Here is a 15,299-nt window from a genome sequence, read left to right on the forward strand (position 1 = left end):
ATATCTAGGTTTTTGGTTTCTTCTGGTGGCACACATCACATTATCCCGATTAAGTGCACGTAACAAAATTCATTCCCCACATGGATGGAAAAAATTAGAGGGAACATTGGCCGATAGTCCATATTTGGTCATCACTTCTTCTAACTTCAATGAACTACTTATCAACAAAACATTCATAATCTAATCATAATAAGCTTTTGTAACAAAGATACCTAAACTCAAGGTCTCCATCCACTTATTTTCTTTCAGTCTAAATTTGTTGACTCTTTTCTTTCCTTTTCCCATTCTGATTAGCAGAAACTGCAAACCTTCAGTTAGCATTTGACCTTCCTTCTAGAAGCCCTGCTTGTTCAAATTAGCCCTTCGCTATGTGGTCTATTTTATTAATTCATGGTGGCTGAATGCACAACTGAGGATCTGGCCCCAAATCACGAACACACACACCCACACTCTGAGGCAGTAGACAGCACCCACCAAATTTTAATACATCTTTTTATCACTATATATTCTGAATATGTAAACTACAGCAGGAACATTTAAAAAGTTGACTCTAGCTATAGTTATTACTGGATAAAATGGTATTCCCCATTTTAAGTATAGAAAACACTCTCTGAACCCTGTACTACACTTTTGGAACTGGAATGAGCTTTTTGAATGCACCCGCTGTATTTTTTCTATAGTATCAAATTTGATGGGCTGCTATAACATTAACAGTTCTTGTTTTCTAATGACTATATTTACAATCTGATATAAGAGTTGCTTGATCTGTGTTTGTCCAGTACACCTTTGTTTCTAATGATGTGTCTAAGTAGGGATACATCTAATTATTTTGCTCAGTAAGAGATTACAATTTAGAGATTCTTACACAGAGGTAGTCTTGAATTGTTAAAGATTTTTGTTTGTGGAGTTTGTACATGCTTGTTTGGAAGGCCAAACTTTTTACAAGCTTTGTGTGATTAAGTTAAGGTATTAAAATTTGTGTACACAATGCTGAGAAAAAGATGCGAGTTGGTTCATTTAGGATAGGTCTACACTTACGGGAGCAGGTCAAGTACATATTCTGCATGCTCAGCTAGCACAGGTATAAATAGCAGTGTGGAGTGTGAGACCTACCTGAGGTGAGTAGAGTGCCCGACACACCTGAACCATAGGGTATATACCTTACATGTGTGTCTAGACACCCAAGCAGTGCCTCCCATGTCACTTATACTGACACTTTAGTATTTAGCAGTGTAGTGTCCTGCTGCCTCCTTGCTGCCGGAACCTTTGCCTGCTGCAGTGAAAGACTAGCAGGGAAAGGCTCCAGCAGCTCTCCAGAGACTTTCTGTGCTGCCTCCCCATTGCCAGAGCCTTTCACTACTGTGTGTAGCTACACACTGCAGTGAGTATGGAAACTGTCTGTCTAAACCTGTCTTTCATGGGGGTGTGTAGGCAAGGTTGTAGACATTGTAATTGGTGCATTTTGTTAGAGGCAGAGTTAAGGGTGCTTGAATGCATGGCAAAATGTAGAAATGTTTAATGGGGTGTGCATACACAAACCATCTTAAAGTTGGTGAATTGTTTATGTAACCATAGCTTCTGATTTCCATAGTTTAATGCTTAGGGGGTTTTGTTTTGGGGTGGGGGTTAATATGTGTTCAATGGAATATATTCTCATTAAGTGAAATTTACTTTTTTTGTTCTGAATTACACTAATTCTATTCAGATATGCAGTCCAATTATTTCATTGTTTCAGTTAAATTCCTAATCCAGAAGTGTCCACATCACTGTAAACTGCAACTGGCACCTTGGATATCAATGTTGGGAAAAAAAACCACAAACTGAATCCTAAGTCTTGAAACTGAACCACTCAGTTTTAAGAATAGTTCTTCTAGGGGTAAGGAACATTCACAGAAAAGTTAGCACTGCGGTCTGACAAGTCTTCTACCGACAGAGCAGCCATAAGTGCTACCAGCTTTCACAAATAACATTATTAAATAAAAATACAAAGGAGAGTTAGCCCTGTGCAGTAACTGAAGTTCTTCGAGATGTGTCCCCCCATGGGTGTTCCACTTCAGGTGCTTTATGTGCCCCTGCACCTTTGATGGGAGATTTTTGATAGAGTGTTCATTCAACCAGGCATACACCCTTATAGCCTCATGCCCTACACTAAGGATACTGTACAGATGAACTCCAGTTACTCCCAGGGCAAGTAACTTTTCCTTCTTGAAGTAGCTATCCCCACACACCCAGACTGACCCCCCCCCACTGAGCCCCAACTCCCTCCACCTGGACCCAAGTTGCAGCGTCCTATTACCGTCGCACCTAGAACCCCTCAACAAGCCCCTACGCATTGAGATCCCCCCTGCATCTGACTCCCTCAGAGCTGTCCGCACTCAGATTGCCCCACATAGAACGCACTCAACCCACACCTGGATCCCCCCACAGGTGGATCCTGTTTTCCTGAGCCTGTCTGCCTACACCTGGTGCACCTAGCACAGAGGGGCAGGCCCCGGAAGTGTTTCTGATGCAGGCCCGTTCCTGTGCTGTATCTAGGTTGGATGCAGCCTCACCGCTGAGTCTGGGTCCTGGGGGGGAAGCTGCACAGTGATCTCACACCTCTGTGTAGCCCCTGGCTTATGCTCCCCAAGGCAAGGCTGGAACCTTCACAATTTGACAGACAGAATTTGAAGAATTTTCAACTATTGTGTGCAGAACTTTTAATTTTTTGGCACAGAATGCCCTCAGGAGTATGAAAAAGGAAGTCTCTAGCCCTAGAAACTTCAGACTAGGGTGAAGTTTCTGACTGGCATATTGAGACAACAGACAGCAGATCAGAAGCAGCCACAGTGGGCAAGAGGCAAATTGGATGAGGTAAGGATACAAAACCTCTCTTGGCCAAGTTAGAGCAATCAAAATGACTCTAGCTCAGTCTTGCTTGATCTTGTTGAGGACCTTTAGAAGCAATGGCATTGGTGGATAAGTACAGAAAAGACCCTGTCCATAATTTGAGAAGCATCTCCTCCTTATGACCTCCTATGGAACAGAATTTGCTGCACTTCATAGTGTAATTTGCTCCAGGACCAAGACTGACCTCTAGGAATCCCCAAGCTAAGAATAGTTTGACGATGACCTGGAAGTCCAGCTCCCATTCATGATTTATGGAGAAGTGTCTGCTGAGGTAGTCTGCCATAGTGATAAGAAGCTGAGAGGACTATCTGGTTGTCTAGGCACCAATACCAGAGTTTTATTGCTTCAGGGCAGAGAGATGAGAAATGTGCATCTCCCTGACAATTGATAGAATACATGCAGGCCATGTTGTCTGCCGTTAACTTCATTGACTTAGCTCTGATTAGAGGGAAAAAGTGAAGGCAAGAATTTCTGAATGCTCTTAACGCTAGGTTGATGTGAAGGAGCTATTCTTGCAGTGACCATTTGCCTGAATTGTGTGAGGTCCCAGGTGTGCCCTCCATTCCAAGAGTGATGTGTCTGATGTTGTCAAAACAGTTGGTGGATTCTGGATAAATGGGACTCCTGAACAGGTATTGGGAGGGTCTTCCTACCAGCTGAGTGACTGCAGAACCTACTGGGGAACAGTTACAAGCTTGTTTAGATTGTGTTTGTTTGGTCTGTAGACTATATGAAGCCATCCCTGGAGACATCGAAAATGTAATCTAGTGTGCTGAATTACAAAAATTCAAGCTGCCATGTGCCCCAGCAGTTGAAGACAATCTCTTACTGCTGTTTGGGAACTGAATTGAATTCTTGAGATGAGATTGTCTAGGGTGAGAAATCTGTTAGAAGGCAGATAAGCCCCATTTGCCACTACATCCACAAAAGTATTTATAAAATGTAGGTGCTGAAGTGATGTCAAAAACAGACTTCTTGAGATGGAGTTGGAGGCCTACCTAGACTGTAGAATAGAGATGGTCACCTGTACTGTCGATAATGTTTCCTGATAAGATCTGCCCCAATCAACCAGTCATCTAGATAAGGGAAAATTATGCCTAGATAACAAAGATGCTCAGCGATGACCGCTATAATCTTTGAAAATACCCTTGGGGCCAAGGATAGGCTGAAAGTGAGTATCTGCTGCTATTGGTAGTGGTTCATGAATTAATATGAATCAAAAAAACCTTTTATGAGAAGGGTGAACTGCCACATGAAAATATCAGTCTCGTAGGTCAAGAGTTGCAAAGCAATCTCCAGAGTCTAGAGAGGGAATTATGGCTGCAAGGGTCACCATCTTGAACTTTCATTATTTCACATATTTGTTCAGATGCCTGAGAACTAGTGTTGGCCTCCATTCTTTTTGGGAACCAGAAAAGTACATGGAGTAAAATCCCTTTATCCTGCGCTGCACAGGAACTGGTTCTATGGCCTCAAAATGTAGGAGAGGGGAAAATCTCATGTCAGCAATTGATCATGACATAGGTCCCTGAAAAGGAATGGGATGGAACTGAAATGGATGGTGTAAAAAACTGTTACTAACCTTTTGTAACTGTTGTTCTTCAAGGTGTGTTGCTCATGTCTATTCCACATTAAGTGTGCACATATTGTATGCACCGTTGCCAGAAGTTTATCCCTCATTGGTATCGGTTGGGCCAGCTCTAGTGCCTCTGAGCCCGTATAAGGGGCACTGCTGGCTCTACACACTCTCAGTTCCTTCTTGTCATCTAACTCCCAACAGAGGGATAGGAGGTGGCTCGTGGAATAACATAAGCAACACATCTCGAAGAACAAGTTACAGAAATGTTTTTCTTTTTTCCTTCAAGTGCTTGCTCATGGCCATTCCACGTTAGGCAACTCACAAGCAGTACCCAAGGAGATGGGTTCCGAGTTCATGGACATACGGTCTGCAACACAGCTCTCCCAAACCTGACATCAAGTCTGTTAGGTGATGACATAGGGAGAGAAGTACGTACCTACGACCAGGTTACAGCCCTGCAGACTGGATTGGGACCTGGGCCAGAAACATTACTGAACAGACCTGGGCTCTTCTGGAATGAGTGGTCAAGATGGCTGGAGGTGGAACGTTCACCTGTTCGTAGGATGCCCAAAAGCAGGCAGTTATCCAGGACAAGATTCCCTGGGCTGAAACCAGGAGGCCTTTCATCTCACTGCTATCGTCATAAAGAGTTGCATGGATCTATGAAACTGTTTAGTTCTCTCGATGTAGAATGTGAGGGCACACTTAAAATCCAATGAGCGAAGCCACTGCTCTTCCAAATTCTTGTCTGGCTTCAGGAAGAAAACTGGCAGGAAAATGGCTTGGTTGGTATGGAACAGCAAGACCACCTTTCACAGGAAGGCCAGATGGGGGTGTGGTTGAACCTTGCCCAACACAGTGTATGCTGATTCTGATGTGTAAGGGCCAGGAGAGAAAAAGCAGAGGGCACAATGCTAGCAGCTCAAAGGGAGAGCCTGAGAGTTTCAAGAGGACAAGGTTTAAATCCCACAGGGGAATCTGTTCGCAGAACCTGACTGTAAAGCCTTTCTGACCCTTTAAGAAAGTGGATTCTCAGGTCATGAGAAAACTGACCTATCGCCCACAGGTGGGTGGAAAGTTGAAACTGCTGCTAGGTGGACCCTGATAGATGCAATGGCCAAGCCTTGCTGTTTTAGGTGGAGCAGGTAATCCAGAACAGATTGAAGGGAAGACTGAGTTGGAGAGAGGCCTTGCTGGGATGACCATATCGAGAAATGCGTTCACTTTGCAAGGTACGTAGCCCTTGTAGATGGCTTCTTACTTCCCAGCAAAATCTGGTGGATTTGTTCCCAAATAGGTTTGCTCCTCTGAGTTCAGCCAGGGAGCTTCCAGGCAGTCAGGTAAAAGGTCCTGAGGTTCAGGTGGAGTAAATTACTGTGGTCCTGTGAGATCAGGAGCAGACAGAGTGGGAATGGTAGCGGGAGTGATACTGATAAGTCTAGCAGGGTGCAGCCACACTGAGGCTGTAAGAATAACTCTTGCATTATCCTGCATGATTTTCAGACGGGCCTTGTAAACCAAAGGTACTGGAAGAAATGCACAGAATAGGAGCTTTGTCCATAAAAAGAAGGCAAGTGAAAAGGAGCCTGGGCTGTTCCTGTGCAGTGAGCAAAACTGATATTTCCTGTTATGCTTGGTGGCAAAAAGAGACCGTCCCCCACCATCTTTGGAAAATGAAACTGGTGACCTCTGGGTGAAGGGACCACTCGTGGCGAGAGGAGAAAAATCTGCTGAGGTGATCTGCCAGAGTGTTCCGGGTTCCTGGAAGATGGGAAGCCTTGTGGTGGATGGAATTTTTCATTTGAGCAGGGGCTTGGACTAGATGACCTCCTAAGGTCCCTTCCAACCCTGATATTCTATAATTCTATGCAGATATCTGAGACGGATGGCCTCCTGACACAGGATGGAGAAGTATGCTCCTCCCTGATTGTTGATGTAACACATGGCAGTGGTGGTGTTCATCAGTACTCGTACTACTTTCCCTGTGATCTGGGGGAGAAACACTTGGCAAGCTAAGTGGACCACTCTTGAGCTCCCTGATGTTTATGTGGAGGGAGAGCTCTTCCTGGGACTGCAGGCCCTGTGTTCTGAAGCAACAAGGTTGGTTCCTCAGCCTAGGTCTGAAGCATCTGACACCAGGAACAAAGGGAATGCCTGCCATTGCTGACAGGAGAGTCCTTCCAACCATCAAGGGGGTGGAGACGAGGACTGGGGCTGGAACCATAAGCACTGAATTCAAGTGGGGTCTGTTCGGAGAGCACACAATCTGCAGGGGCCTGAAGTGCAGTCTTGCATGTGGTACCACGTAAGTGCATGGGGCCATATGTCCCCGGGGCTTGAGGCAAACCCAGGCTGTTGTGACCAGATGGGCCATGATCCTGGATATCAGGTCCAACTTTGTCTGGAATCGAGCCTCTGGAAAGCAGACTCTGACGTGGGTCAAGTCTAGCACTGCAGTGATAAACTATTCTCTGTGCTGGAATGAGAATTTACTTTTGTTTATAAACAGGCCCAGAGCTCTGAAGATAGTTTGGACAAGGGTGATGTTGTTTCTTTACTTGAGCCTCTGAGTGGCCCTTGATCAGCCAGCTGTCAAGGTATGGGTAGACTTGGACTCCTTGCCTTCTGGAGGAAGACCGCTACCACTGTCATGCATTTGGTAAAGATGCAGGGGCTGCAGATAGGCCAAAATCGGAGGACAGTGATTTAGTAATGGGTCTGGTTTACTTTTAATCTGAGGAATCTTCTGCGGTCTTGAAAGATGGAAATGTGAAAATAAGCATCCTTCAAGTCAGAAGTGGCATACCAATCCTGTAGATCCAGGGAGGGAATAATGGAGGTCAGGGAAACAGTGAAACCTATTTCTTGAGATAACTGAGACAGTGCAGGTCCAGGATGGGGCAAAGACCCCCCCCTTGGCTTTTAAGATTAGGAAATATAGGGAGTAAAACCCCTTCTCTCTCAAGCTTTGAGACACCCCTTCCACAGGCTCCCCCACATCATAGGAGGGTTTGAACCTCCTGACTTAAGAGTTGCTTGTGAGAACAGTCTCTGAAGAGGGACGTGGATAGGGGATGCGTGGAAGGGGGATGGATGAAAACTGAAGGATATAATCATCCACTAGTGTATTTAGTACCTAGCAGAAACCATGACGAGCTGAAGTGGGAAAGTTGGTCCAAAACCAATGGGGGTATTTGTATCAGGATCCGAAGTGGGAACTGGAACGGTGCCCTAGGGCGCACCTTCAAAAGACCTCTGGAGTACCTATACAACCCCAGCAGGAAGAGAGAGTCTTTAAATTTTGACAGTTTTAAATACATCTCCGCAGAAGGGACTGCTGGTTTGAGATATGCAGCTGTAGTCCACCTGTCAAATAAATTTTTCTCCCAAACAGATCCAGTTTCTTTGCATTGTTTTGTTTGGGAGTAGCACTTGGTTGACCCTGTCTATCCCTCACATTGGCCGCAACAACAACTAGGGACCCAAGAGGGTGCAAATACAGGTACTCGTACCCTTTGGCTGGCACACAGTATTTTTTTTTCAGCCCTCTTCCAAGTGGGAGGGAGAGAAGATGGAGTCTGCTGACTGGACCCATTACAGCCTCATTAATGGGTAGAGCCCACTGTACATGGAGCTGCAGAAGCCAGAATGTCCCTGAGGCTGTGGGATGATTCCTGGAGCTCCTCAACCTCTAGACCCAGGTTAGTCACAATCCTGTTTAGAAGCTCCTGGTGGGCTCTAAAGTCATCTTCCAGCAGCAAGCTGCTCAGTCCTGAGACAGCCTTATATAGAGAGGAGGAAGAGGCCTGTACTGGAGGAAGAGCTTCTTCCTCTTTTTCAGTCTCAATCACCTCCGTGGGGCCCAAGACGTGCGTATTGGTACTGGGTTTGGTATTGGAATCAGGTTCCAGTGCTGAGCTGAGTGGTGTGGGGGCCCACCTCTCGGAAGCAACAGAGTACGATTGGAGGGCTGACAGACCTAGTACCTGGGCAATCCCCCATGGGTTCCAGATCAGCCACTGACCACCTGGCCAGGTACCGGCAGAGGGAACCCACACAGGGCTCTGGTGATATGTAGGATGGGTACCGATGGTGGCCCTTGGGATGGGTGTAGGGCTCTACCTCAGACTCTGATGAAGAGTCCTCCCATGATGACCACATGGGAGCAGTACCCCTTACTTCCGCCGTTTGGCACCAAGAGTATGGGGACTGGTGCCAGAGATGACCTTGTAAAAGGAAGTAGGGTTGGCTTGCCCCTGGAGGATACCAAGGGACCCAGTGTCGGGAAGGAGCTTGGAGCACCATGCTCTCTCCTGCTCATGCTCACTGGAGCCGGCAGTTGTCCAATCAAAGTCGGTGGTACTGTGAGTGGTAAGTCCTTGGCCACGACAAAAAGCTCCAGGATAGAAGGTACCATGATTCTATTGGTGCAGCGATGACTTCTTGGCATTGGCAGAGGATCCCACACAGGACTCAAGATCTCTCTGGACAAAGTCGATGGTGCTGCCAAGGGACTGGGGGGGGGGGGAGTAGAGTGGCCCAACGTAGGTCGCACTCCACTGCTTTCCCCTTGCTTGCCTTTCTTTGGCACTGGAAAGTGCAAAACGCTGCTTTTTTGTGTTTCTTCTGGCACCAGAGATGGAGAATGGTGCCGGGAAATGCACAGTGCCGGATAGGCGCTTTGCACTGATGCGGAAGTGTTTGGTGCTGAATCCAAGTGGCTTGACTCCTATGTCACTCTAAGAGCGGCTTCCATTAGGATAGCCCTCTGTCTAGCCTGTATCTTTCTTCGTACAAGGCTTAAAGTCCCAACAAATCTGACAGTGCCCTCTGACGTGACCCTCTCCCAGATACTTCAGAAAACTGGGGAGTGGGTTGCTCCACAGGCACAGGCTTGCCACAGGAGGCACAAGGTTTGAAGCCAGGGGATACCTGGCCACTCTACAATGAAGTAGGGGGACTATCTATCTACACTAATACTATTTATAATATTTACACAACTATACTAAGACTAAAACTAAGATACAAAGAAGAAAACCACTGAAAAATGCCTGGCCAAAGCATGAGAAAATGTTCCAGCAACTGTCACGGGTGGTAAAGAAGGAACTGAGAGGGTGAGGAGCTGGCTGTGCCCCTTATACCAGCGCATAAGCATGCGGCACCGGAGGGTACTAGAGCTGACTTGACATACCACTGAGGGGAAAATCTCCAGCAGCGGTGCGCACACCTAATGTGGAATGGACATGAGCAAGCACACAAAGAACCACCAGATGTTATAGCTTCCAACACCCATTTGTCCAGTATTATGCTCTCCAATGCAGCTTGCAATTGGGAGAGACAGTATCCAAAAGAGGAATGGCAGGTAGGACAGTGTAGCAGTAAGTCCCTGTCAATTGGATAGGTGACGCTCTGATCAAGCCATCAACACTGGTGCTTGGAAGACACTGATGACTGAGAAAAAGTAGCTGTGACAGAAGCTGGCAGCTTCTTTTTTGGCTGGTGGCTCGGGTGGCTACAGAAGTTAAAAAAAATGGGCTGGACAAAACCTTTGTGCAGTCAGATCTGCTAAACCTTCTTGTGTTCAGAGGCGTATAGATCCTGAGGTATTTGTACATGGCCCTTGGGTCTTGAGTGTGTGGAGTCAGTCATCAGTAGACTGAGCAAACAGTTTGTTGCCATCAAAAGGAAGGTTGTCAACAGTACTTTGTACCTCCCTAGGGAAATCAGAAAGCTGCAGCCAAGATGCTTGTTGCATCACAGTTATGGTGGATATGGATTGTGCTGCAGTACTGACAGCATCTAAGGAGGCCTGTAATCTTTTTGCCAAAAGCTGACCTTCCTGTAGGATAGCCTTGAATTGCTCCTGTGCTTCTCGGAAGGTGTTCATTACAAGAATTAAATTTTTTGTAGTTTAAATAATCATATTTCGACATAAGCACCAGGTGATTCATCATTCAAAACTGTAGTGTGGCTGAGGAGTAGAACTTATGATCAAAGAGATCAAGTTTCTTTTGGTCTTTGGAGTAAGGGGTAGACTTAAAATTGTGTTGTCTACCACATTTATTGACAGCTTCTACTACCAAAGAGTTCAGAATAGGGTAAGAAAATAAGAACTTGGAATCCCTGGCTGGGACGTAGTACTTTTTATCTGCATGCTTGCAAGTTGCTGGAGTCTGTCAGATGGTTTATAGCAGGCTCCAGCAAAGCTTCATTGACTGGGATGGCTACCTGCATAGTTGCTGAGGTGTGTAAAATGTCCAGGAGTTTGTGGTGGGAATCCTGGACTTCCTGTAATGGAATTTGAAGCATAGAGGTAGTATATTTCATCAGCTCTTGAAACATCCTGAAGTTGATCTGCCATGGAAGTAGGTTTAAGGCATAACAGCTTCATCAGGTGGTGATGAAATATTAGTGTCACCTCTGTCAGCCCTTGCCTCCTGCACCTCAAAAGTCTCCTCCTCTGGTTGGGAAGATGAGGTTGAGAAGAATGTCCCTATCTATGCTCCAAGTGGGTAGATGCTGACCTGAATTGTTGCTGGTAAAATTGGCCAAGGATCCCAGCAAGGCCACTAGGGCATAGTAGGAGCAGCCTCTACTGATCATACCAATGGGGTGGAAGCTGAGGTCTGGTATCCTCCATAGTATCAGTACATGTGGGTTAATTATACCTCCTAGAATATACAGAAGAACCCTATACTAAAATTCGTGAGTCAGAGGAGCTCTCCTCAACATATCCCAGGTGAGGTGATAACTATTCTCTCTCTATGGTTGAAGTCAATAAGATTGCCTCAATGACAAATGTGGAGCTGGTGACCTAGCAGATTGCAGTACCACAAGATGCCTGGTACCAGTAAGTAACAGATTTTGGCTCAGTGGACACCCGGAGGTCTTTAGAGTATCTAAACTCCTGCAATACTGATGGTATATTGGTGGGAATTTGATGATTTCCTTTGGAGGCTAGTTTCGGTATTGATGGTATAGAGAACCCTGATATGAGAAAGATCAGGGTCAAACTCCATTGGTACCGATGCAGTACATGATGATGGCATACGTACTGAAAGGATAACAGAGTCTGATGACACAGACCTCTTAGAGGTAAAATCTCTACTAGCGTAGGTTCGGTTAAAGAGGTCCTCAGTACTGAATCCCTTTGCAAGGTATATTAGAATATGCTTTAGAAACCTTCACAGTAGCAGAGCCATTCAAAGCCTCACAAGAACTCTTTGGGACCCGAGGTCTCCAGGACTTTCTTGCAGATGGTGATCAACATTTCATAGAAGAACCGGTGCTCCTACTCTGTTGGTGGTCAAAGACTTCGATAATATAGCTCCCTAGGTACTGTCACAGAAGGTATCTCTCCTGAGGCTTTTAGTGACAGATGCCCAGAGATTGAGGATAACACTTGCACACTTGAATCTCCAGAGATGCTCAGTGAGTGTAGTCTTGAGAGACATGAAGCACTAGTGGTACTGGAAGCTCTGTGTACAGGGAGGTCTTTGGTACATGGGTCAGAAGCTGATCTTAATGCTTGCTCAACCATTGAAAGTCTAAATTTGATCTTTCTGTTCTTTTAAGATCTGGCCTTGAAAGATGAGCAAACCTTGCACTTCCTGGGGATGTGGGTATCTCCCAAACAAAGGAGCACCAAGGATGCCCAACACTTACTGGGATAGCCTCCTAGCCAGAAATATACCTCTTAAAACCCAGGGATGCTGAAATAGATCAGAATAATCAAAGCGGAAGGGTGCCTGCACCCTTGAAGTGGAGCATCTATAGGAACACTACTCAAAGAAGGTAAATATTGCTAAATAGTTATGCACTATAGTATCAATATTATTCGATTTAACAATGATTACTACACTTGATAGTCAATGCTGTGTTTATATATTTGTGTTTTCAAACCAGTTTTAGGTGTTTCTTTGTAAATGCATGCATATAAAAAGGTTTAGTAGATTAAACAGTTTAATGAAAAAGTACTCTACAAGCTTGTTTAAAAATAAAATTCAAATTGTCTGATTTTTCCTTCTCTTAATTCTGCACAAGCCAGTAATTTTTGTCAAGATAAAATAATCGATAGATAATGGACAGGAAAAAAACAACTGCAAATCCACTCTTTACTACAAAGATCAAAAATCATGGTCACAGTTTCATGTTTAATGGGGAATCACTTCAAGTATACAATATTTCAAACATCGAGAAACTGGTTAAGAGGTATAAGTCAGTGAAACAAAAATGCAGGAAATCCCAAACTTATCTTTGATCTTTTCATCTTAAAGAATAGGGTCACATGACTGAACTGACAGCATCTCTCATTTGGGTAGGAAACTTTGGTAGGGAGTTAAAATAGCCAGATGAATAGCAAATGAAATATAAGACATGAAGCAACTTCCAAAATAAATGGCAATGACTGACTGGACGCCATGGCAGCAAAATGTCTTCCTTTTTAAAGGCAAAGGATCTTGGGCAACTGCATACTGCTGAACTGAGTGCCAAGGTAGCACAAAGGAAATTAGTGCAATCCCCTTTTGTTAAAAATAATTTGAGCACATGCAAATTCTCTATTTCCCATATGAAATTATTTTTAAGGAATCTTTTTCTGTACTGGGAAAGCTTTCCATTATTTTGTTTGCTGACCACTAATATCTTTGTATTAATTTTTTTAAGTTTCAGTGTTTGATGCTCACAGGATACTGTATATTTAAACTTACACAAGATCCCTCTCCTATATTAATATTGTATTTACATTCTAAAGGCCCATTGTGTTAAAATGTTTTTGGAATTTCTTTAGTATATTTTGAAGGACAAGCAAAATAATTAATCTCTTAAAGGTCAAATACAAGTTCGACCTGATGAATAGGAACAAAAGACTTTTAAGTAATTTTAAATCAAGAAAACCAGTGTTCTTTGCAATATCTGACATTTTCCTACAGTCATTTGTAAAATAGTTATAGGAATGTTAGCATAGTCAATGTTAAACCCATGTATTTTTTCAGGTCATCAGCTAAGCACAGTGCACACCAAACAAAGAGTGACACTTCAGTTTCCAGTGTATAATGAACGTTAAAGTCATTTAATAAACTTTAGTTTTTATTTGCGTATTCCACTGTTGCGTATCCCACTGTAGTGCTGTGACAACAAATCACACCTGTGTACTGGAGCATACATCAACAGTATGATGTAATTTTACTTACACCACTGCTATAATATTTAGCTTTTTGAAGAAGACATAAGCATACACTATGGCCACACCAAATAATTTTCTGGGTTTTTTCTTTGATAACCTTCACTTTGTCAACAATACTTTATCCGCTTTAGTTTTATTTTTCAAGTTACTGAAAAATCAGAGAAATAGCTATACAGGAATAGCTACTAGGAGTTACCTCACAGGCACTGATATGGCAAACATCTATTTTAAGGGCTAATGAAATGGCATTAGTATCACATTGACAAAGCTGTTTGAAAACAACTGCCAACTTTGTCCAAATTGGAAAATGCCCTCTTTTACTAGCATCTTAAGAAAAAAAAAAAATCAGAAAGTTATTTTTTTGGCCTTGCTATGTCACAAAGTCAATCATACAAAGACCTATGCATTAAACCTAAAATGATAGTTTTAAAAGCCCTTCTATTAAAAACAAAAATGTCATGCATTTTTGATCAATTATGCAGCTGCTTTAAAACTGTTGCAAGACCATACTGTATATATTAGCTTTTATACTGCTAATGCACAACTAACAGCAAACTTGATTAGATTAACACAAATCTGTTTTAATTACACCGTTATATCACACTAAAGAGACAAAATGCCACAAGATTGGCAGAAACATTTAATTCTGAGCACTCAAATGGCAGGATAATTATTTGTTGTAACCCTTCACATTTAGAAAAAAAAACCCAAAATCCTGCAGTCTCACTTTACAAAAAAAAGTTCTGCTGTAAAATATTAAGTGGGAGGGAAACTATATACCATCTATAACACAGAGTAACTTATACAACTAGTGTCAAAGGCAAACAAAACTTCTAAATAAAATATCAAAATACTCATAGCTACTGAAGCACATATGCTGCATTAAATACAGTCAGGATTTAAGACAATGCACTAGTGACTAGTTAATAAAAAGGACAAAAAAAATAGGGAAGTTACTTCAGTTAGCAACCTACGTCTAAATAAAAAAAATAATGAGGGGGAAATTAAGCTAATATTTTTTTTAAATCAGAGCACAATTTCCATTTGTGGTATTTTTACATCCATAATTTGTCTGATACTGCACATCCATTAAAAGTTTAGAACTTTACAGAAGAGTTAAGTCCTCTTTCTGCAAAATTGATCTTCCATCTGTTTTTTGGATGTTTTAAAACAGACATTATTATGAATAAAAAAGAGTCAGGCAACAAATGGACTCCTATTATCACCCTCTGTCTTAACACTGATGACAGACATTTTTAAAAGTTATCATAGTCTTTTTTGTCTTTTTTCCCCTCTGCTTCAAACCCATCGACCCCATCACTGTCTCTTCTCCTTTTACGATTGTTATGAATGTTGAAACGTTGATTCATCTGTGGCAATGGATCCATTCCTAGAACTTTGTGTATTTGACGGAATGCAAGGAGTCTCAGTGCAAACTGGTAACAGAGGGGGGAAGGGGGAAACAAAACAAAAACCTTTTATCAAACAAACATTAAACCTAAATAGGACAGTGGAGGCAGTTAACATTTTCTTCATAAACTACATTTAAAAAAAAGTTTATGCAAATTTATCTACAGTAATTCTTTTCAATCCAATATAGTTTTAAGTTTAAAAAGGTACAGTCATTTAGACTGATAAGATACAGAC

The 15,299-nt window shown here is 43.1% G+C and overlaps 1 protein-coding gene and 1 long non-coding RNA gene across 6 annotated transcripts in view; one reads left to right on the plus strand and one right to left on the minus strand.

Annotated features, from left to right (window-relative positions):
* LOC119855404 overlaps positions 1–12,500 on the plus strand; it is a 33,208-nt gene extending 20,708 nt beyond the window's left edge. Inside the window, exons 2-4 of one of the 2 annotated variants that reach the window (XR_006281297.1) lie at positions 2,717–2,853; positions 3,338–3,521; positions 12,044–12,500. This is a non-coding gene — a long non-coding RNA (uncharacterized LOC119855404). Of the gene's footprint in view, positions 1–2,716; positions 3,522–12,043 lie in introns of both variants that reach the window. The other variant, XR_006281296.1, reaches the window with a different exon arrangement.
* A 101-nt stretch (positions 12,501–12,601) lies between these two features.
* Positions 12,602–15,299, minus strand: part of ZFR (zinc finger RNA binding protein) — a 52,369-nt gene continuing 49,671 nt past the window's right edge. For all 4 annotated transcript variants that reach the window (XM_038401241.2, XM_038401240.2, XM_043514433.1 and 1 more), the window contains one exon: positions 12,602–15,088. In XM_038401241.2, coding sequence (XP_038257169.1) covers positions 14,909–15,088 — 180 coding nt within the window. In that variant the 3' untranslated portion in view covers positions 12,602–14,908. The remainder of the gene's footprint in view (positions 15,089–15,299) is intronic.

This window comes from Dermochelys coriacea, chromosome 5 (genome assembly GCF_009764565.3).
Source record: "Dermochelys coriacea isolate rDerCor1 chromosome 5, rDerCor1.pri.v4, whole genome shotgun sequence".
NCBI classification, from domain to species: domain Eukaryota; kingdom Metazoa; phylum Chordata; order Testudines; family Dermochelyidae; genus Dermochelys; species Dermochelys coriacea.